The 24,649-nt window shown below is 37.0% G+C and overlaps 1 protein-coding gene across 1 annotated transcript; it reads left to right on the forward strand.

Annotated features, from left to right (window-relative positions):
• The first annotated feature begins 796 nt into the window (after positions 1 to 796).
• On the forward strand, positions 797 to 21,675 carry LOC114250826 (lysosomal proton-coupled steroid conjugate and bile acid symporter SLC46A3). Its single transcript, XM_028184864.2, has 9 exons — positions 797 to 1,361; positions 3,023 to 3,242; positions 3,686 to 3,979; positions 6,023 to 6,175; positions 11,464 to 11,656; positions 13,583 to 13,684; positions 14,622 to 14,759; positions 19,750 to 19,833; positions 21,313 to 21,675. The coding sequence occupies exons 1-9, from the start codon at positions 1,318 to 1,320 to the stop codon at positions 21,621 to 21,623; spliced, it is 1,539 nt and encodes a 512-aa protein (XP_028040665.2). The 5' UTR covers positions 797 to 1,317; the 3' UTR covers positions 21,624 to 21,675.
• Positions 21,676 to 24,649: the final 2,974 nt, after the last annotated feature.

Raw genomic sequence — 24,649 nt, forward strand, 5'->3', positions numbered from 1 at the left:
ATTTAATTATATTATCAGTTTCTAGAGGTTCTCATTATCAGGCATCGTTGCTTTATGGGCCATTACTTCAGTAAGGGACTTTTTACTTTTCAAAGCTTAATAAATCTGTATCGTATAAATGTGTCCATTTTTTAGCAATTCTCAAAAATGAATCCTGTGTAACTATTTCTTGTGTTATATTATATCCTCTTTATCCCTTGCACATTGATATAAGCTGAATTAAATCTAATGTTATTTTTATATATTATAAAACCAACTATACGTACCCTTTTATTCTAACTTGAAGCAGTTGAAGAATTCACCGTATGCAACATCATGGATTTCTCCCTATTTTGAGAAATGAGGTTGATGTCCCAATTGCACTAGATTAATCTTATCATCCTAATTTAAATCGGAAAACGCGATAGCTTGGTGGCAATAATAGATAAAACCAACTTAATATCCGTACGGAATTGAAACTAGTTAGGATTGAAACTAGGACTTGAGCCCGTGATTGAGCTTAATATTAAGGTATCGACGCTTCAAAATGAATTTTGAATACCGTAAATGCAGGATTTCAATGCAATATTTCTTTATTACATCCGGTTTATTATTAGTTAATATTAACAGTTTTCAGCTTTAGTTTATATCTAGACTGCTTCAAATGCAATTATTTTTTTTATTACAAAAAAGTTCTGGAGGTAGGTCGTCTGGTGAGTCAGCACGGGTAGGTATCCCCACTGCGTTAATGCGTTTCGGTTTGAAGGGTGGGGCAACCGTTGTACTGTAAAAACTGAGATCTAAGAACTGATATCTCAAGGTAGGTGGCGGCATTATAGATGTCTATGGGCTCCGGTAACCACTTAACACCAGGTGTGCTCATGAGCTCGTCCACCCACCTAAGTAACAAAACCTTTGCGAATTTTCCAACTTTTCGATTAAAACTAAAATTTAATGTAGCTATCGGATATGTACGATTTCTGCACACCAATTGCTACTATCAGCAAGTGCGTCAACTCCAATTGCTGTAATCGTATCAACCGAACGTAATAGCGGGTCTCCCTGCCAGTCGCTAGTATCAACGCGCCGACGAATCAATTATTCTTCGTATTCAGTTTAATGCATCGGTTCATAAAGTTATCATTCGGAACTTACGAGTAGTTTGTTTCCATTCTGCATACAAAATTATCTTATCATCAATATTAGTGTACGTTGTACGCTAGGAGCCAGACGCTTCGACTCATATAGACTGTGATGTGAGCTCTCTTATATGTTTTGTGATAAATTAAACGCGTTCGTGACATACAGGTTAAGGATTAAAGAATATAGAATACAAAGATGACTGAGAGTATGGCCGATATCCACGAGCTGGATAAATTAAGGTTTGTATAAACTAAAACTATTTTAGATGGGTATTGTTTCCATCATAATGAATCTAGAATCTTGGGGGAATTGTAAGAAACAAATATAAGTATTTCCCTAATATTCATATATCAATATAGCACTAAGAAGAATCGGAGTACCAATCTTTAGAAATTTAGAAGTCACTGCGGCTTAAAAGGTAAATTTTCTGATTTAAGCTCAAGTAAATCATACCTTTTTTTCAAAATTACCGTGTAATATGAACCTATTTTACGATAAAAAAAACATCGCTTATAATAATACTCAACGGAGTTTATCCATTTCATATCATTTTGATACCATCCCAAATGCCGAAATCTTTTAGATACGATAGTTTACAAGACTTCGTGTATGATATGTATAATTTGAAAATAACAAAAACCATAATATAGAAATGTGATTAACGGCTTAGTATATGAATAATCTTACTGTGTGTGTTTGAGAATGGACAAATACATTTTGCACAAAATTAGCCCCATGGCCACAGAACCATAAAAAATATATTCAGTTCAGTGACAATTGCACATTAAATACACGAGCCCATGGTACATTAAACCTTAAGTAGACGTCAAAAAAAAGAAACTATTCAGTTTCTTTCAGATATCATGAACACACGAAACACTACATCTTAGATGAAGTACCGGTTACATTTTTTATTGAAATTTCCGTTTCCTCTCAGAATACAGACTAATAAAGACTAAATAAACAAATAATGAAATCATATTAAAGTAAATTTAACTGGGGCATATTGTAATCCCGGATAAGCTAAATGCAGTCATTTGTCCAGTTTGACCGATGAGATAGCCGTGTTAATGCACCATTGAGATTTAGACCTCATGTCCCAAGGTTAGTGGCCTAACCTGTAACCACTTAATGCCAACGAAGCCGTGAGCTCGTTCAATCGTCTAAATAATGATAATAATATATACCTTCTAAAATATAAATCTACCACCACAATATCTTTGTGTTTTTTTTCGCAAATAATTTAAATATTTGTCAGTATTATAAACCATTTATGTGTATTATCTATGTCATAAGCTACGATTTTCGAGTTTTGATTTAAATATTTTTTATGAATAATTTAAAATCATATAATAGGAGAAATTTTCGAATAGTATTCAAAAATAATGTTACTAAAATGAATAGATAGGAGGTTAAGAGATGTAAATTTCAATTTAATTCTCGTCATAAGCAACAGTATATTTAAAAAAACCTAACCATTATATCTCTCGGCTGTGAGTTTAATTTTAACTACAAAACTAAACAAACAAGATTGTAAAGATGCATTGCGGAATTTATTTTGCTATGACTATGTTAGTGCTTGGTGTTCGAAAATCTTCGAGACTACAGTTACAATTTCGCCGGACAATTCATGAATGAAATATTGTACCTACTGTAAAGTAGGAATAAACTTAAAGTCATGATGATGAATCAATGTTCAAATTATCTTCATTTTAATCATCCTAACACGGATTATAGGTACAGTGTTTACTATATCTCTCTTTTGGTTTTCGATTCATGTTATCGTGTGCACAGTATCGGCAGCACACAATACAAGACGATTATTGTTAGTAATAAAAATAAAAGTGTTAGAGAGACGGCGTTCTTAATAGTCACTTAGTTTATTGATATAACTTTATAGTCCAGCAGAAACTGGTGGCAGCGATCGTTGCTGTCACGAAAGAACTCCGCACAAATGGCGTCTACTATTAGAGCCCGCCCTAGTTGGGTCTATGATGGCAATAAATCTTGGACAGACTTCACTTCAGAACTTTTACCTTCGAACAGCTTGCACCGTCGATTTGAATTATACAGCAGACATCTGCGATCGCGGAGTAGGTGAAGAATTCAGAAAAGCTGAGGTAACAATTTCATAGTAGAAATTCACAGTAAATCTCTTTGGAGAATTAGTTGACAATACCTTTCATTATTATTTTTGCCTGCCTACTGCTGGTAGCCTCAAGGGGTACAAGGGTAGTAGAGATACTAGCTTCAAAACTGTATGTGAGGTCACGGGGCTCAGCCTGAGAGATTTAGCTAACATCTGCCCTAGCAAGGGCAGTGCTTCGCTGAATATAGCACCGGATCTGCAGATCGGAAGCGCGACCCACTAAAAAGATTCACTACGGGACCGGGTTACTTACATTAACTTTTTTATATAGACCTTTTTATATAGATAGAAGAAAAATAGTAAAATTTAAGATACACCCAAGAATTATGACTGAAAGAGAGAGAGAGAGAGAGAGACTATTTTTTTTTAATTCAATTGCTGTGCTCTTTAGTCCTTTTAATTTTGCCTTTCCAGGCCGCAAGCCAAATCGTAGTTTCAAGCGTCAACATCAGTCGGAGTTTTATAGGATGTTTACTTTCAACTATAATCCTTCTCTTCGTGGGTCCATGGAGTGACTGTAGTGGGAGACGGAAGCCTCTGCTCATCATGCCTTTAATTGGAATGTGTGTAACGACATCAGCTGTGATAATTATGTTGATATTCCCTGGCGCTTCGACTGTTCTAGTTTTGTACGCAGTACAAATACCAATTGCATTAGGTGGTAACTTTGGACTACTATTGGCCGCCGCTTTTAGTTATCTAGGAGATGTAAGTACTTTAATTATAAAGTTTTATGATAGATTTATCTAAACCACGTAACCGGTGAAACAAATAACACAAAACAAATAATAATATGTATATAATTTAATCATCTTACAATAGAAACAGTTTTGCACTGATAATGTCGTTAATGACATTAATTTGAACAAAACAGAATATTCAATGAGTGTACCTACATCTTTGCGATGCATTTTTACAGAAAAAGCGTGTAGATTCTTAATCCGAGCTCCACCGTCCATTCTATTTTAGTTACAATTCAGGAATTTACGCGTGTCGTCTCGTTGTAACTTCAGGCGAATTACCCAAATTACTAACACTTTAAGGTGACGAAAATAATATTACATAATACATTTTATCTCATTTACCAATATCTCTTTTTATCAAGGTCTTTATAAAATAGAGTAATACAAAGCATAAATCGAGTAATTCTACATACATCATACATACATGATACATGGATCTCAAATACTGGTTGACGAATGTATATTTCTCCATTACCTACTATCTCAAAACATATCAAAGGCACCTCAATAATTCCTATTAACATTCTTCATAGACATTAGTTTTCCAAATCACGAAAATTTGAGAGCATACTTGACTCACAACTATTCAAATACTTACCAAATGTACGTGGCATATGCTGGTATAAGCTGGTAGGTACCAAATGTTCTAAAGAAGTACGTAATATATACTTGACTCGTGTTCGCGACTGACTACCACGACCAATGGATCATTTTACATAATAAAACAGTAAAAAAGAATGAACCATCGCAGGAAGGCTAGCAGATGTGAAAACATTCATATTATTTTGTACGGGTGTAGATAGATGCATTGCATAAAAGGATAGTTTACGACAGAAAATTCGTGTGGCATAATAAAAAATTAGATATTAATATCAAATAAATAATATGTATTTAAGTAAAACTAAAAAAAATACGCTTTTATAGAAAATCCAACTAAAAAATAGAAAATAAATAATAAATTTGAATTACAAAAATATTGTAGGAAAAAAATATTTTATTAAAAAAAAAGCGTGGGGTGCTTTTCAGGATATTATCAAAATAAGAAGAGCTATTTTGATGAAACGCGACCCACTGAGAAGATCCGGCGAGAAACTCAGTGGGCTTTGTCTGTGGGTAAATTGACTAGCAAAACCCTTCGTCGTAAGCGACGGGTTCGACGAGAACGGTGACCGGTGCTTGAGATACCTAAAAGCAATAATAGTGGATCGGGAGGATCCAAAATGACCTGTTTAGGGCAACGTTGACTGTTTACCAGTCGATCCGCAGGATCGAGTACGCCATAGGCTCCGGTACCCACTCGACACTATGTCCACCCGGTCACCAGTCAAAGCAATAAAAATCCTACAAGCCAAAACTCAAGTATTACATACGTCTTTTAGTTCGACGCTTTCAGAACCGGCAAACATTATGACGTAATTTTGTAATGCTGTATTATGTAACATTAGTATTTATTTATGCAGATTTTTTTCTCGTTTTGAAAGATTTATTTATTTATTTTTATTGCCTAGATGTATGGACGAGCTCATAGCCCACCCGGTGTTAAGTGGTTACTGGAACCCATAGACATCTACAACGTAAATGCGCCACACACCTTGAGATATAAGTTCTAAGGTCTCAGTATAGTTACAACGGCTGCCCCACCCGTCAAACCAAAATGCATTACTGCTTCACGGCAGAAATAGGCGGGGCGATGGTACCTACCCGTGCGGACTCACAAGAGGTCCTACCACCAGTAATTACGCAAATTATAATTTTGCCGGTTTGATTTTTATTACACGATGTTATTCCTTCACCGTGGAAGTCAATCGTGAACAATTGTTAAGTACGTATTTCATTAGAAAAATTGGTACCCGGCTGCGGGATTCGAACACCGTTGCATCGCTATGTACGAATGCACCGGACGTCCTAACCTTTAGGCCACGACGACTTCAAAAAAACTTACCAAACATTTTTATATCGGTTACAAAAGCAGTATTTATATAATTTTTGGCGGTGTGTAATGTTACAGGTGTGTCATGCAACAGGTCGAGATGTGACTCGTACAATGGGGACACATCGCGCTGCTATTCAAATAGCACAGGTGGCGGGAGCTGTCAGTGGTCCTCTTCTATACACGCACCTCGGATTCTACGGTGTGTTTCCTCTTGTTTTATTATTGCAGGTATTCTATTTCATTACACATATGATTTATTTTATTTTACGTTTTATTGTCTATAATATACATCCCATCAGCCATTTCAAGCCCAATGCTTAACCTATGTCGCAATAGTTAACAAACCCAGTAATAAAAAAATCAAATTTTATTATATAGGGTGTCCCACAATGGGTAAATTAAGCTACAACTATAAATCATCTATAACTATACTATAACTATAGTGTCATCAATGTAAATCACGTTAAACAAAATAAAAAAAATCTAAATCGTAAGTAGTCGCTTCATACAAATCTGATTCATTAATTGCTTCAACTGTTTCAAGTACCAATTTTTCTAATGAAATACGTACTTAACAAATGTTCACGATTGACTTCCACGGTGAAGAAATAACATCGTGTAATAAAAATAAAACCAGCAAAATTATAATTTGCGTAATTACTGGTGGTAGGACGTCTTGCGAGTCCGCACGAGTAGGTACCACCACCCTGCCTATTCTGCCGTGAAGCAGTAATTTGAAGGTTTGAAGGGCTGGGTAGAAGCTGTAGTGTTAAAAGTGAGACCTTAAAACTCATATCTCGAAGTAGGTGGCATCTACGTTGTAGAGGTCTATGGACTCCGGTAACCATTCAACATCAGGTGGGCCGTGAGAAAAGAAAAAAACATATTTTTATATGTGGCCAGGCTTTTTTACTACAAATCATGTTACAGTACCTTACATAAAACATTATTCAAGGGCGTTAGAATAATACTCGTAGTTTATTCGCTATGTTCAAATAGTCTTCTTTCTTTTTTTTTTTTTTATTGCTTAGATGTGTGGACGAGCTCACAGCCCACCTGGTGTTAAGTGGTTACTGGAGCCCACAGACATCCACAACGTAAATACGCCACCCACCTTGAGATATAAGTTCTAAGGTCTCAAGTATAGTTACAACGGCTGCCTCAAACCGAAACGCATTACTGCTTCACGTATTATATTCATCATTCATAGTTTCACTATTTACTTGGCAGCCTGTTTCTTTCGTCGGATCGATTATCTTAATATACCAAAATTAAACAGTTTTAGATTTAATATACCGTTTATGGGACACCCTGTATAACGTCTATCTCAACCTGCATTTCAAAAAGCAAGCAACATAACTTATTCAGTATGATGTTACTTAGCGTTATTAATACACAATAAGTGCTACAATGTAAAATATGAACTATTGATTACTACATCATCTTTTTTTTCTCACTGTAGAAATCGCACGTGAACAAGTACTTACTATATTTGGGCATATTGTCCAAAACCCACCTTAGAGATTCGAATCATAGTCGCTTGGCTCGATACTAATATACCGATGTTCTTATCTATTAGACCAAAGATACTTGGGTAGGATATACAGCACACAGAGTAATAACAAGTACTAGTGGTCCCGCAGTAGTCGAAATTCGACTATAATTAATTGGAATTGTAAATTTGTACACTATTATGATTGTATTTTATACTTCTATAATCACAAATTTCGCCAAGACTACACTATAAAAAATTTAACAAAGGCAAACAATATTTAATCGCAATTTGACAACAAACGTCATGAACGAAAGTTTGACAATAAATAGTATGCATGCGTGTGTGCGTTCAAATACATGGTATAATAGCCGGCAAACTTCTTGAGCATTTGTCGACGTAGTGGGGGTAAGTTCGCGCATGGTACACTCACGTGCAAAAACATTATTTACTTACGTCATAATGCTATTAAATTATTAAAATCAACATATTATGTATTTATTTATATATTTATTAGAACATCAACAAAAAATATAGGTTAATAATTGTAATAATTTAATCTTGGGGTAAAATAGATATTCCTTCTATTAAGTCAAAACTAGAGCTGTTGCCAGGTCTTTATTCAGTTGAAGCGAAGCTGGTATTTGTAATTTTTTTTTTCGTTATCATAATCTTGACCATCATCATCATCACTGTTTTCATCACCCGAGTGATCGTGATGAGTCGACATAGGGCTCATCGGTGTAGTTTACAACTCAGTCGGTTCGGTCTTCTTTTTTGTCTATAATTAATTATTTTTTGAAGATATTCGATTCGTAGTAATCGAATGTTACTTTTTTCAATTACCAGCTTCCGATTACTTTCTGTTTTGCATCTGAAGTCTAGCTCTTTCATAATTCGTCGTAAGCTTCATTCCGAGCCATTAAAATTTATATCTTCTTTAAATTTTTCGAAGCCTTTCTACGATACGGAGTTTCGCTGCTTGTTATGTAGTTATTATGATTACATCTTTTTATTACAGATTGACCGAAACTATCCATTCCGGTAGCTTTCTTCTTCCCTGATCTTTTCTTACCCGGAGTCCGAAACACGGCGAGCAAGCCAGAGCCTTTAGCTTCGTTAATAATGCACCTAACAGTACTCACTGATGTTTTTCTTGCTTCCAAAGTCTGTTTTACTTTTTCCATATAATTCTTCCCCTGTTTTATAATGAAGCAATATACGTCGTACACAATTTTTCTACCCTTTCTTTTGAATACTACACCAGTTTTAGCGGCATAGTGTATTTTTTATAAAAAATCAACAAACACTCAACATATAGCAATGGCAACAAAGTCAACAAGCAATTATAACAAATAACTTAATAATTAATAACGATAGACTTTTTACTGTACGCAAGCGTACTTTTGGGAGCAAGCGGAAAGAGGGCGCGGTGCGGGACGCAAGGTTCGACTGATCTACCAATAACGCGCTCGATACGATTTCCCCTGCCGTCGCGCCTCACCCTCACCACCAAAGTGATCTAAAATTCGGTTCTGCGCAGTCAAGGTCATTTGCTCAAGAAGTTTGCCGGTTACTATATGTAGTGTGTGTAATGTTTTCTTTATTGATTTTCTTCTTCTTCTCAGTCGTGTCACTCTTGACAGAGTGGTCATGATCGTCATGTAGTGTTGGAAGGGGCAGACTTGATGCGTCTCACGATGTCGCGCCATCTCTCCCTGCTCGAGGCCATTCTAATATTATTGATTTAATGTATCTTTTATGCATTATTTAAAAAAAATATTAGCATTGTGCACTTCTTCTCTATATTCTCTATAAGTGTGGAAAATTTCATGCTCCTCCGTCCGCGCAATTTTCGTAAAAAGGGATACAAAGTTTTTGCTTCACGTATTATTATATAGATTTATAAAAAAGATTCTCATTGATGTCTAACGATTCCCATGGAGTTTTCTTTTACAGTGGAATGCAAACCGCAATCATCACAGTGGATAATAATTAAACTACTTTTACGGTTTAATACAGCGTTAATTATTTTCATTCGATTCCATTCGTTACTGGTGGTAGGACCTCTTGTGAGTCCGCGCGGGTAGGCACCACCACCCTGCCTATTTCTGCCGTGAAGCAGTAATGCGTTTCGGTTTGAAGGGCGGGGTAGCCGTTGAAACTATACTGAGACCTTAGAACTGATATCTCAAGGTGGGTGGCGCATTTACGTCGTTAATGTCTATGGGCTCCAGTAACCACTTAACATCAAGTGGGCTGTGAGCTCGTCCACCTATATAAGCAATAAAAAAAAAAACGATTAACGAAGTTTTTTTAATACTTTAATTTAATTTTCGTGCTTACGGATAAAAATATGATTACGACTCGCCAGAACCCAATTAAATACTAGACTTAGATTATCTAATAGTTCTTGTGGAATTCAACTGGTTTCTAATATTAAGGAAAGTGTTTAGGGCGTTTAGTAATTAGTATACGTGCAATTGAAACTACACATTTAAATATAAAATTTTGAAAATTTTAAACCTTAAATTCAAACATATTCACGATTTTTTTTTATTTGAATGATTTAGATATGTAACTGTATATATACATATAAATATAAATAAATTTGTAATCTATATCTATATCTATACTTAATAATATTATAAAGAGGAAAGATTTGTTTGTTTGTTTGTTTCGAATAGGCTCCGAAACTACTGGACCGATTTGAAAAATTATTTTTCCATTAGAAGCCGACATTGTCCCTGATGAACATAGGCTACTTTTAAAAAAAAAAAATATTTTTTTGGTTTCATGTGTGTTTTAATGTTTCCGAAGCGAAGCGAGGGCGGGTCGCTAGTTTATCTATATATTAATACGTGAAGCAAAAACTTTGTACCCCTTTTTACGAAAATTGCACGGACGGAGGAGTATGAAATTTCCTACACTTATAGAGAACTAGCGACCCGCCCTCGGAAACTAATTTATTATTGATTTCTCCACTATTTAATGGATGTTATCTATACTAATATATAAATCTACAGTGGTTTTTACGGATGTTCCGTTATAACTACCGAACCATGCATCCGATTGACTTAAAACTTCGAATCCATGTAGAAAATACATGTACTTAATGGATAGGCTAATATTTATATGAGTGTTGGACTCCCTACACCAGTGTGGGGCGTTAATGATTAGAATCTTTGTGGGGGTTAGAAATAATAATGTTAATTTTAAATGCCCAGCGAAGCGGACGGGTCAGCTAATTATACATATAAACCTTACTCTTCAATCACTCTATCTATTAAAAAAACCGCATCAAAATCCGTTGCGTAGTTTTAAAGATTTAAGCATACATAGGGATATAGGGACAGAGAAAGCGACTTTGTTTTATACTATGTAGTGATATAGAGAAGGAGTGCACAATGCTAATATTTTTTAAAAATAATGCATAAAAGATACGATTAAGATTATATCAATAAAGAAAACATTATACACATTGCCATCTATTTGACACACACACATATGTATATATACTCTTTGTTTATTGTCAAACTTTAGATAATGCTTAAAGTCTGTGGTCAAATTGAAAATAGGTTAATATTGTTTATCTTTAATATTATTTGTCTATAGTGTAGTCTTGGCGAAATCTGTGATTCTAGAAGTAGTCTTTGACAATATAACTAGAATAATGTTCACACTTATAATTTCAATTAATTATAGTTGAATTTCGACTACTGCGGGACCACTAGTTTTTATAAACGTACAAAACTGTGACGACAATAACAAAAATACTTATAATGTTCTAGATTAAATTTAATTATAATTTTCGATTATTGATTACTACCCTACTACCCCTACTACCCTACGGTTACCACGGGGTCAAAGTTCGATTTCCAGATTCTGTATTCGAACGGATTACTTGCAAAATTCAAATAATGAACGTGAGATTAAATTGAAAAACTAGTTTTAATTTCATATCGGGTGTTCCTTCCATATGCTGTAAGCATCATATAACTCGTAATACCTTTGTTTATTTCAGATTTCATCTCTTCTATACGTGCAATTCGTAATGCAAGATGTGAATGTTAACACCGAAAACCGAGTGTCGGTGTTTAATTGGAAGCTACCATTGAAGGCGTTCAAAAGCTTAATAAAGAGCCGGGAAGGACACAAAAGGAAAATAATATTACTCATGTTGCTTGTGTCTCTCGGAGATAGAGTTCTACTATCAGGTACAAAACGTCTTGTTTGAGAAAAAATTGAAATTGAAGAAATTGAAAAAAATTTGAGAACAAACAAAAAAAAAAAAGCCCGCTGAGTTTGTTTCGCCGGTTCTTCTCAGGACTGTGGCTTTTTTTGGAACCGGTGGTAGAGTTAACATCGTTATTTGTATTTTGACAATCAACAAGTGTGTCATAGTGACATCTAAGTTGAAGTCGTCGTGGCCTAAAGGATAAGACGTCCGGTGCATTCGTATCGAGCGATGCACCGGTGTTCGAATCCCGCAGGCGGGTACCAATTTTTCTATTGAAATACGTACTTAACAAGTGTTCACGATTGACTTCCACGGTGAAGGAATAACATCGTGTAATAAAAATCAAACCCGCAAAATTATAATTTGCGTAATAATTACTGGTGGTAGGACCTCTTGTGAGTCCGCACGGGTAGGTACCACCACCCCGCCTATTTCTGCCGTGAAGCAGTAATGCGTTTCGGTTTGAAGGGTGGGGTAGCCTTTGTAACTATACTGAGACCTTAGAACTTATATCTCAAGGTGGGTGGCGCATTTACGTCGTAGATGTCTATGGGCTCCAGTAACCACTTAACACCAGGTGGGTTGTGAGATCGTCCACGCATCTACGCAATTAAAAAAAAAAATAATTCGTCCAATTATGTTCTGCTAGAAAAATAATTTCTGATTGTAATAGCAATTTCGTTTTACCTTAGTTTTGCATTCATAATGGTGGAAGGTAAATGATGAATACGTATGTTGGTGCTATCGTCTTATCTATTTCTACCAATAGCAATCGTATGTTTGGTTTTCAAGGATTCCGATTTTTTTTTATTGCCCTTGTAGGCAGACGAGCATACGGCCCACCTGATGGTGAGTGGTTACCGTCGCCCATGGACTTCAGCAATGCCAGGGGCAGAGCCAAGCCGCTGCCTACAGTCTCTTTGAACTACAGTCTCTTCCTCTGCCAGAAAGCCTATTGAGATGTTTTTATATTAAAATAGCTAACAAATATATGCAGTCACGAACTAACTTCACGGGGAAGGGATAACGAACGTCGTAGGGAATTGTAACAAAAGAACAAAAAAAAAATTATTGTTTAAAGTTTTAGACGAGCTTAGGGCCTGCCTTATATAGTATTAAGTGGTTACTGGAGCTAATGACATAACGTAAATTTGGCTACCGACTAAAAATGAAGTCGAAGATCGAATTTGATTATGACTTGATTTTGTCCTTCAAACTGGAATGCAAGATTGATTTTGAAACAAAATAGTAAGTTCCTGTAGGGTCGGATTTGTGGTGTTGTCCCAAAACTACCATAAGATACCCAAGAGAGCAAAGCCACGGCAAGAACTAATCGTGTAAAATTCTCTGGTCGTTGCTGTGTTCAGACGTCTGGTATATTCGTATCGAATTAGGCATTCCGTCTTAAATGGCTCATAACACAGTATAGACCAGGGATGATAATTTTAAAACCAAAAATAATAATAGTAGGATGAAACCCATTAGAAAAGGAGGGGAATATTATAAAAATGAAAGGAAAAATAATTTACGGGCGATCTGAGGTCGGGAAGGGGGATGGGGGTGAGTTTTTAAGGATAAAAAAGGTTATGTGAAAAAAGTGTAAATACAAAAGTTTTAGATCTTTTTATTACCTACAACTTTGCCATTTGACTTTTTTCTATAGGACTTTTAGTTTTACCGGAAATCGAGAAAACCCGTTTTTTACCCTTATAAACTCACCCCCATCCCCTTCCCGACCTCAGATCGCCCATAAATTATTTTTCCTTTAATTTTTCTAATATTCTTCTCCTTTTCTAATGGGTTTTATCCTACAATTTTTTTTTCCACTTTTTATTATTTTTAAAGGCTTCTACCCTGGTCTAGTATACGATTATACGACAATAAACATTACGTTTCATTTTAGCTGAGGTGCTAATCGCCTACATGTACTATAGGTACAAATTTCATTGGGACGACATAATGTTTGGCTCGTTTTTGGCATATAAGAACATCATCAGTTTCTTTGGTGAGTGCTTTTAATAATATAGTTACATGGGTTGTGGTATCAAGCTCGTTTTTGGCTTATAAGAACATCATCAGTTTCATTGGTGAGTGCTTTTAATAATATACATGGACCGTGGTATCAAGCGAACGGTAGAAATAAAGAAATAAGGCATTATTGATGTCGGAATGAACACAAGCTTTGAAAACTTGGAACACTGTTTGTTGCGTTCAAATAAATTTACATATTCAAGCCGTTTCGAGTATCGATTGTACCGGCATTACCAGAGTTTGAACTTTGGTAAATAGAATTCAATTATCTTACGAAATATATCTATATATTAATACGTGAAGCAAAAACTTTGTATCCCTTTTTACGAAAATTGCGCGGACGGAGGAGTATGAAATTTTTCACACTTATAGAGAATATAGAGAAGAAGTGTACAATGCTAATTTTTTTTTTAATTATGCATTAGAGATACCTTATATCAATAAAAAAAACATTACACACCCTACCATGTATTTGACACAACACATACATAAAAATATACTCTTTGTTTACTGTCAATTGGGAAACTTTTATTATTGTTTAGTCTGTGGTCGAATTGAAAATATAATAATATTGTTTGTCTTTAATATTATTGTTCTATAGTGCAGTTTTGGCGAACTGTGATTATATTATCGAATTATAATAGTGTTTGACAATAGAACCATAATAATGTTTAAATTTATAATTTCAATTAATTATAGTCGAATTTCGACTACTGCGGGGCCACTAGTAATAATAGTTTAACAAACAATACCGTTCGCTGTACTAAAAAAAACTAAAAAGGTATAAAAACTATAAACATCACTCTATCGACCATATTAAGACAAATCTAATATCTGATTGGTTGAGATAAAATTTTCGTTCCGCTTTAATTTGAAATGTTATCTCGGAATTAAAAAGGCTCTTTTTCCAGGTACATTATTAATATTGAGTCTGCTGAAGCGACGCTTGAAACTGTCGGACGAGATGGTAGGAGTCTTCAGCTGCCTGTCAAACATATTATCTACATCTGGTCTCATTGCCACCACTTACACTTACTGCGTATTTATGCGTTAGTATATATATTCTTTTATTTTTTATTACATAGATGGGTAGACGCGCTCACGGCCCACCTGGTGCTAAGTGGTTACCGGAGTCGATAGACATCTACAACGGCTGCCCTACCCTTCAAGACGAATCGCATCACTGCTTTACGACAGAAATAGGCAGGGTGGTGGCACCTTCCCGGCGACGCCGCGACGGCGAGCCTTCGGCGGTGCGGTACCGTGGGTTTCGTGGAGTCGGAGTGGTGGGGCTCGATGGGGTTTAGTCGGTAGTCAGTTTTGCGGGGTAGCTCTTGCGTGGCTGACGCCGTGCAGTGCCTCGTGCGCCTTTCTCAAGGCGTAGTCTCCCGGCAGGAATTGGAAGAAGAGGAGGAGGACCCCTGTCTTCTTCTTCTCCCTGTTCTTCGCTGGAGGCGCCGGAGTTCGACATAACCCGGTTTCTTACCCCCCTCGACCGGGTATCCGTAAACGGATTCCCCAGAGTTAAAAAAAAAAAGGTTGGTGGCACCTACCCGCGTGGACATACAAGAGGTCCTACCACCAGTAAATTTCAAATCGCCGCTTATTTTCTATGAAAATAGATAAAATTTTAAATTTTAGGGTGACTGTGAATGAAATATGTGAATGAAACATGGAGCGGACATCGAAATATTACGTGCAACCGGTCCAATTTCAACGCTATTCACAATTGAAGAGCCGTTGAAACGAACAATTTCCATCCTAAGTGTTTCGTCTTGGTGGAGACCTATGTCCAGGAGTGGACGTCTGTGGGCTGATAGAATAGAAGCGTTTCGTCCTATGTGAGAGCCGTACTATGCAATTTAGTCTAGTTGTTTATTTATACTCTCGCATTTCTTACTAACTGTGCAGTTAGTAGGAAATTCGGGATCAGCGCATATTTTTGTTGTTGCATTTGTCTAACAATTTTACAAGCGGTTGCCTTAGCACTAAATCCAAATTACCTACTTCGGTGCATGTCTCAATCGAAGTACTTAAATTTCACGAGCATCTGCGTATACTGAAAATTTAGGTATCTTTGTTCACAAAAAAAATTCGTAAAAATCCAGGGCTGTCGGTTTGACGTCAAAGTTTATTGGTTAGTTATAGGCTCCGAACAGACTTTGATACAGAATTAAGGAATAATTATTAAAAGACAAATAAATATGTAATAAAACAACATCATATTTTAGATAAAGAAATATAGGGGAAGTAGGGGTGGCATAGCGATAACTTTAAAGGAAATAATAAATTGATTATATATCAATATATTTTTATGAGTTAAAAGGAAATAGAACATTTAGGCTACTTATAACTTAAACTAGTATTTGGCATATAATTTGGTGAGATAATTAGTCAAATAAAAAAAGTATGAAACCCTTAACAAAACTCCATCGTGCCATAAGGGGACAGTATGGAGTCATTGGAAGATCTCGTACTAATTTTATTCTCTGTTGAGAATTAGCATGACAGGCACGGGAATACCAGCTGCAATAAAACATATCTCAAATTTCACCAACTACTCTCACAGCTTACCCTTCTTTATTTTGGTGACATGACCCTCCAGTGTGGTCTGCTGAAGACTGTACAGTGAGAAACTTTTCTGCAGCTCGCTTTTTTGCTCAAAACTTTATTAATGATCTATTTCATGGTCTTCGCAGATCAATTACCTTTCGTACTTTTTTTCTTTTTTTTTTTTTATTGCTGAGATAGGTGGACGAGCCCACAGCCTACCTGGTGTTAAATGGTTACCGGAGCCCATAGACATCTACAACGTAAATGTTGCCACCCACCTTGAGATATGAGTTCTAAGGTCTCAGTTTTAACACCCGATTCTGCAGAATAGCCGTCGAAGCACCATGGTTCCTGAGGAACGTGGATCTCCACGATGACCTGGAGTTCGACTCAGTTAGTAAGTATCTACAGTCGGCATCGCTGCGCCATTTTGAGAAGGCGGCACGACATGAGAACCCTCTCTCATCGTAGCCGCTGGAAACTACATACCAGACCCAGTAGACCAAATGGTAAACCGTCGACGTCACCCAAAGCACGTCATTACGGATCCTCCTGATCCATTAACGGTGCTTTTAGGCACCACAAGCACCGGTCACCAACCTCGTCGAACCCGTCGCTTGCGACGAAGGGCTCAACGAGCGAACTAACCCATAGACACAGCCCACTGAGTTTCTCGCCAGATCTTCTCAGTGGGTCACGTTTCTGATCCGGTGGTAGATTCTGCGAAGCACTGCTCTTGCTAGGGTCAGTGTTAGCAACTCTCCGGTTTGAGCCCCGTGAGCTCACCTACACACGCCAGGGTAAGCTGAAATAACCTCTCAAGGCTATCAGCATAGGTAAAAAAAAAAGTTTTAGCAATACAACGGCTGCCCCACCCTTCAAACCGAAACGCATTACTGCTTCACGGCAGAAATAGGCGGAGCGGTGCTACTTACCCGCACGTCCGTCCGTACGGGTAGTAAGTAGCACAAGACGTCCTTCCAGTAATTACAAAAATTATAATTTTGGGGGTTTGATTTTTATTAAACGATGTTATTCCTTCACTGTGGAAGTCAATCGTGAACATAGAATTCGTAAGGAAAATTTCTTAATGATCGGTTGTGTAGTTCCTCTTCCCTTATAAGATACAAATATAAAAAAGGTATTATTATATTTGATGTTTTTCTGTGATAATAACTGTCGTGATACGATAAGCGAAAGCTACTCTTTAGCCAAAAGACCACGACAAGTCCTTCCCCATATCACTTGCTGTGTGCATTGTGCAATACGCTAACAAATATGAAGAAAAACTTGACTAATTCTCGGACACGATACGATAAACAAGATTAAAAACAACCAACATTATTCATAATCCGTTTGATGACATTTTACTAAATAATGAATCATTAAAATATTTTCGAAATTGGAATTAAATGAATTAATTAAATAAATGAATTTAAAGGGTGGGACAGTCGTTATATGGACTATTCAATTGAGACTTGAATTCTTGTGATCTCTATGGGATCTGGCAATCACTCTAAATCAGGTTTGACTATGTATTTTTTTTATTGCTTAGACGGGAAGAAGAGCTCACGACCCACTTGGTATTAAATGGTTACTGGAGCTCATAGACATCAACGTAAAAGTCACCACCTAACTTGTGAAATGAGTTCTAAGTCTCAGTTTTGTAGTAAAACGGCTGCCTTACCCTTCAAACAGAAATGAATTAAGTACTGTTTCACTGCAGAAATAGACAGGGTGGTAGTACGTCCTACCAGTGAGGGCTCATAAGAGACCGGTCTATCACCAGTTTTTATTTATTTATTTTTTATTGCTTTGATGGATGAACGAGCTCACAGCCCACCTGGTGTTAAGTGGTTACTAGAGCCCATAGACATCTACAACGTAAATGCGCCACCCACCTCGAGATATAAGTTCTAAGGTCTCAGTATAGTTACAACGGCTACCCCCACCCTTCCAACCGAAACGCATTACTGCTTCACGGCGGAAATAGGCGGGGTGGTGGTACCTATCCGTGCGGACTCCGAAGAGGTCTTACCACCAGTGATACCACCAGTTGATTGCACTTAAATTAAAAACGTGCTTATTATTTCCATGTGTCTTATAAATATAAAATTTACTACAGCCAACAGAGTTGTGATCTATTCTTTAAAGAAAATGCTATTATCGAAATATATTTGTTCTATATATGGGTGTCAGAAATTCAAAAAGCTCACGATAGCTCGGAGAACCGCTGAAAATTATTCTACTGAAATATTGCACTATTAAGTGATGAAAATATGATAAAAAGTAATCCCTTTGTTTTGTGTTTAGTATTTTGTATTTATTAGATACATGGTAATGAAATTCGATCATGCTTCGCTGTGACAATATAACAACGATTTATTGAAACTAGACACGATACACTTATATTACATTAATATATTGCACATCAACAACTTCTGCATTAATTATTTTAATAAATTTATTACTGGTGGTAGGACCTCTTGTGAGTCCGCGCGGGTGGGTACCACCACCCTGCCTATTTCTGCTGTGAAGCAGTAATGCGTTTCGGTTTGAAGGGTGGGGTAGTTGCTGTAACTATACATGAGACCTTAGAACTTATATCTTTTTTTTTATTTATTGCTTAGGTGTGTGGACGAGCTCAGAGCCCACCTGGTGTTAAGTGGTTACTGGAGCCCATAGACATCTACAACGTAAATGCGCCACACATCTTGAGATATAGTTCTAAGGTCTCAGTATTGTCACAACGGCTGCCCCACCCTTCAAACCGAAACGCATTACTGCTTCACGGCAGAAATAGGCGGGGCGGTGGTACCTACCCATGCGGACTCACAAGAGGTCCTACCACCAGTAATTACGCAAATTATAATTTTGCGGGTTTGATTTTTATTACACGATGTTATTCCTTCACTGTGGAAGTCAATCGTGAACATTTGTTAAGTACGTATTTCATTAGAAAAATTGATACCCGCCTGCGGGATTCGAACACCGGTGCATCCCTCGATACGAATGCACCGGACGTCTTAGCCTTTAGGCCACCACGACTAAAAGGTGGGTGGCGCGTTTACGTTGTGGATGTCTATGGGCTCCAGTAACCACTTAACACCGGGTAGGCTGTGAACTCGTCCACCCATCTAAGCAATAAAATAATAATAATAATAATAATTTCCATTAGAATGAATAGCTTAGGAACGCATTGGAAACTAATCAGTACATACAAACATTGATTTTTATCTTAATAGATTAATAAATAAACATTTACGAATCTTATACGCTTCTATACAAGTCAACCAAATAGAAGCTATAAGGAGATTAAGAAAAAAAGCGGTTTTAAATTTCATGTATTTTTCGCCATCTATGTATAAGCGCAAAAGTTCGTCTATTTCCCGAGCTTAAATGTACTAGCGGTACTGCATACTACGTAAGTATCTTACCATTTCAAGACCAGGCCACCATTAGAAAATCATATTGTCTTGTTTTCAGTTCCTTTGCTCGGGATAATATCTCAAGGATCTCAGGTCGTCCAGAGGCCGCTACTGAATAAGCAAATTTTACCAACTGAACAAGGTGAGTTAGCTTTACGTAAATAACTTATGTCATTATGTAAGCAGTAACCGATACTTCTGATCTAAGCATCCAGTTGAAAAAATTCATGAAATGATAAAAAAAAATTTTTTTGCAATCAACAAATACAGATTCCGCAATTTCAAAACTGTATCAGAGATATATCTTCTATTGTGAAATAAGATTGTCAAGACAAATAGTTCCTTATCGTTCGATTTGTATTTTGCAGTCGGTTTTTCCATTGTCACATTGAACATGTACAATGACATCGTGCAATGTCGTCGTAAATCAAGTTATTGATAATAATACTTTCTGAATTAACAAATAAAATAAAATTTGATGTGTTGCAATCAGATACACTTAAATAATGATGGCAATCATTGAATGGCTTTAAACTAATCTCAGTCATAGAAATATAGTAGTAATAATTAATATATATTTTTATACGTGTTTTTGTTTATTGATGATGTTGTCAACTATTTATATAATATTTGTACCTATAATTGTGGTGACATTTATCAAATACCAAGAGTATACTTTTAGCGAGTTATCTCCGAATTATCAGGATCAGTTTGTTGGAAAAAATAATTAAATAAATAAATAAAACCAAATACATTATTACCTCATACTTATTCTTATCTCAAATTCTAAGCTATTAATTTAATCTTCGTATCTAAATTGTAAATTTTCGCTTATCAAAATTCGTTATCAGATATCATTTATAAATAGTCAATTTATTACTTTCAAATTGTTTAGTTGGAATTTTTTAACAGCTCATGGAATAAAATTAGAAAATAAACAATGATTCCGAAGCATTTGCGTCAAAAAAGGAATATTTACTTAAATAATAACGTGTCGTATAATATATCTACGATAATTTATTGTTGTATTCTTTTAAATTAGCTGTCGTAAAGCTGTGAGCTCTTATGTGTTAGAGATTACCCACATACTATCTATTTTTACCGTGAGGCAGTCACGCGTTCTGATATAATATAGGGAGGGTGACATATTACAATAAAATTGAGACTTTGAACTTACGTCTCAAGATAAGTACTAGCATTCACAGTATCATATATATTTATAAATATATTTAACACAAATTGTGGTAAAATGCTAAAAAAACTTCTACTTTCAATATTTCCGGAGTGGCTGGCTACTAATTAACTTATTAACTCTTTGCTAATTTTAAATAATGTGCAGGATATTTCTGTGCTGGAAGTACAGGATGATGCCACTGTCCTTTCTATTTCAGGCGCAAACTATCATGCGACACTATCGAGCATTTTATAGAAGATAATTAAACCAAATGATAGCTGTAATTATAAAAAACAAAATCAAAGGAAACGTGATAAATATCTAAAACTTTACGAGTCGCTTATAGATATTTAAAAACCATTTACATATCAAAAGAATAATGTAGAGGAGTTGTCATAATAAAATATTTCGATTAAGTTTTTTGATATCTAAATTTCGTTTCAACAGGTAAAATATACAGCGTTATGGGAGCCCTCCAATCTGCAATACAGACATTATCGTCGCCGCTATACTCCCTGCTATACAGCAGAACTGTCTCAACGTTTCCAGATGCTTGGCTTCTGCCGGGATTGGGACTCGCGTTAATACAATTAACAGCATACTTAATAGCGAGGAGATTACGTCTGAAATCAAATGTCGCAGACAATGATCACATGAAAGTTAATACTGAAGATTGTTGTTTAGATATAGAAGACAAAGTTATTAAAAATGATCTCAGCTCTGTCGAATTAGCGTCTGAAAAGTGTGCCGAAAAGTAACTAGAACGATTTTTGTAATTTGTTTCATTTTATTAAATATCTCAAATTCAGATCGATTTTTATTTATATTTTGAGTTCGTTGCATTGGACTGATGGTTGTCAGTTTGTCTGCAATATGACATGAACAGAATGATAAAGATATTTTTAAATTAAAATGCACTTTATCAAGTAATTAATTTTCGTTTAGAATCTATATTTAATTGTAATGTAATTGATTTTGACATTTACAAGTTTTCCACTTAATTACAATAAACGATTGGTAAATTTTACGATTATTGTTTAAAGCTAAAAATTGTTATACCTTGCAATGTGAAATATTGAGAATGGTCGAAATGAAATGTAGTCAAATAAACCTTTACTTTGTTAACATAGGTAGTTATTTCCACAGCTTACCTCAACTCACTTCTCTACTCACTCACTTCACTACTAAGTATTTCATTTAATTTTTTTCTTATCATTCGAAAAAAGCAGAATCTTCACTACATAGTATAAAACAAAGTCGCTTTCTCTGTCCCTATATCTGTCTGTCCCTATGTATGCTTAAATCTTTAAAACTACGCAACAGATTTTGATGCGGTTTTTTTTAATAGATAGAGTGGTTGAAGAGAAAGGTTTATATGTATAATAACATCCATTAAATAGTGGAGAAATCAATAATAAATTAGTCTCCGAAGCGAAGCGAGGGCGGGTCGCTAGCTATTAATATATTATCATCTTAAAGTATTGCATATAACACAACAAATGCATATAAGTGAGGAAAGAATCCCTTTGTCATGACACTGTACAAAACTTAAATCGTTCCGTCATGACCTATGCTAGTGTAGTGCTCGTTCACCTGGCCCGCACACATTTTATCTCTCTCCAAGACATCCAATCCCGTTTCTACAAGATAGTCGTCGGAGTACCGTGGTGCATGAGGAATGTCGATCTTCACGACGACTTAAATTTAGAACCGATACGTAAATGTCTTAAGGAATCGTCAGATCGCTACTTTGATAAAACAGCGCGACAAGACAGCTCTCTTATTGAGGTTGCTGCTAATGATATCACCAACGAAGGCGATATTGTAAGGCAAAGCCGCCGGATCTGCAAACTAGCCCATAGACACAACCTACTGAGTTTCTCGCCGAATCTGGATCGCGATTTCGATCCAGTGGTAGATTTAGGCAAGTACTGCTCTTGCTGGGGCCAGTGTCAACAAACTGTTACAAGATACGCCCCGTGAGCTCACCTACCATCAAACTAAACCAAAGGCAAAAAATTCGGTGGCTACCGAAAACCGTTAATTTATTAACATTTACGGCAAAAAGTTTTTATTTAATTAAAAAGATTGTATTTTAATCAACTCGAGATTGCTATTTGATGTCATGAACTAAACATGTACTAGATTCCACTGCGTATTTTTTATTTACATTTATGCAAGTTGTACTGACTTGTATTTTTCGATACCTAGTCGCGGCCTTTTGAAAATAGAACGATTGGTACCTGCCTGTGCGATTCAAACACCGATGCATTGCTTGATACGATTGCACCGGACGGCTTGCCCTTTCTCTAACTCCACAGGGATTGCCTCCCGGATTAGGAGAAGGGAATCTCACATCGCCGATTACCTTCTTCAGCCAACCCATACCCTAGGTCAAGGACCTGGGTGTCACCCTGACTTTCCGCCCCCATGTAAAACCAGTCTGCAAGCGTGCCGCGTTTCTTCTCGACAGACTCTACCCCATGTAAGCGGAGTAAATTGTCCCTTCGGAACAAAGTGACACTTTACAAAGCTTGCATAAGGCCCGTCATGACTTACGCGAGTGTGGTGTTCACTCACGCGGCCCGCACACATATAGAGTCCCTCCAATCCTTACAATCCCGTTTTTGCAGGCTAGCCATCGGAGCTCCGTGGTTCGTGAGGAACGTTGACCTACACGACGACCTGGGCCTCGAATCGATCTGGAAACACATGAGGTCAGCTACGAAACGGTACTTCAATAGGGCTGTGCCTCATGATAATCGCCTTATTGTTGTCGCCGCTGGCTACACTCTGAACTCTGATCACGCAGGAGTCAGTCACCGTCGACGCCTTAGATACATTCTTACGGATCCATCAGATCCCAGGTCGTCGTGTAGGTCAACATTCCTCAAGAACCACGGAGCTCCGACGACTAACCTGCCAAAGCTGAGAACTGTCCGGGCCGCGTGAGTGAACACCACATTCGCGTAATTCATGACGGGCCATAAGCAAGTTTTGTAAAGTGTCACCTTGTTCCGAAGGGACATTTTACTCCGCTTACAGATCATGGGAATAGAGTCTGTCGAGAATAAATGCGGCACGGTCGCGGACTGGATTTATATGTGGGCGGAATGTCATGGATCCATCCAGGGTGACTCCCAGGTACTTGACCTTCCTGACCCAGGGTATAGGTTGGCCGATGAGAGTGAATAGGGGTGTGATGTTTCTCCTCCTAATGTGGGAGGAAATAAGCGGTGAGTTTCCCCTATGAAATAACACTGGTGTGCTTTTCGCTAGGTTGATGTCTATGCGCCATTTTCGGAACCACTGTCCGAGGGTCAACGCTGCGTGCTGGAGTTTACTCGCGATTAGGTACTTGTTTTTACTTGAGTAGTAAACGGTTGTGTCATCAGCGAATAAGGCTAGCTGGGTCGGCGGCGACGGGGGAATATCGTTAGTAAATAAACGAAATAGGAGCGGAGAGAGAACGGAGCCATGCGGGACTCCAGCCGTGAATGGTCGCAGGGAGGAGCGGGTTTCCTCTACTCGATATCGAAAAGAGCGGTTCGATAAGAAGTCCCGTATGATGAGCTTATTTAGCTTTAACACTAGAAGTAGGGACCCCAGAAGTAGGGACCGCAGTCGTCGAACTCAGTAAAGAGTGCGACGTGCAACCTAACCTATACCTAAACCTTTTTACTGGTGGTAGGACCTCTTGTAAGTCCTCACGAGTATGTACCCTGCCTAATTCTGCCGTGAAGCAGTAATGCGTTTCGGTTTGAAGGGTGGGGTAGCCGTTGTA

This window comes from Bombyx mandarina, chromosome 06 (genome assembly GCF_030267445.1).
Source record: "Bombyx mandarina strain Sakado chromosome 06, ASM3026744v2".
Taxonomy (NCBI): Eukaryota; Metazoa; Arthropoda; class Insecta; order Lepidoptera; family Bombycidae; genus Bombyx; species Bombyx mandarina.

What these genes read in the sequence shown, in the direction of transcription:
- LOC114250826 (XM_028184864.2), top strand. Translation starts at nt 1,318, where the DNA reads ATGACTGAGAGTATGGCCGATATCCACGAGCTGGATAAATTAAG. An exon ending in CACGAGCTGGATAAATTAAG is followed by an intron (nt 1,362 to 3,022) that starts GTTTGTATAAAC and finishes ATAACTTTATAG; the next exon opens with TCCAGCAGAAACTGGTGGCA. An exon ending in GAACATCATCAGTTTCTTTG is followed by an intron (nt 13,685 to 14,621) that starts GTGAGTGCTTTT and finishes CTCTTTTTCCAG; the next exon opens with GTACATTATTAATATTGAGT.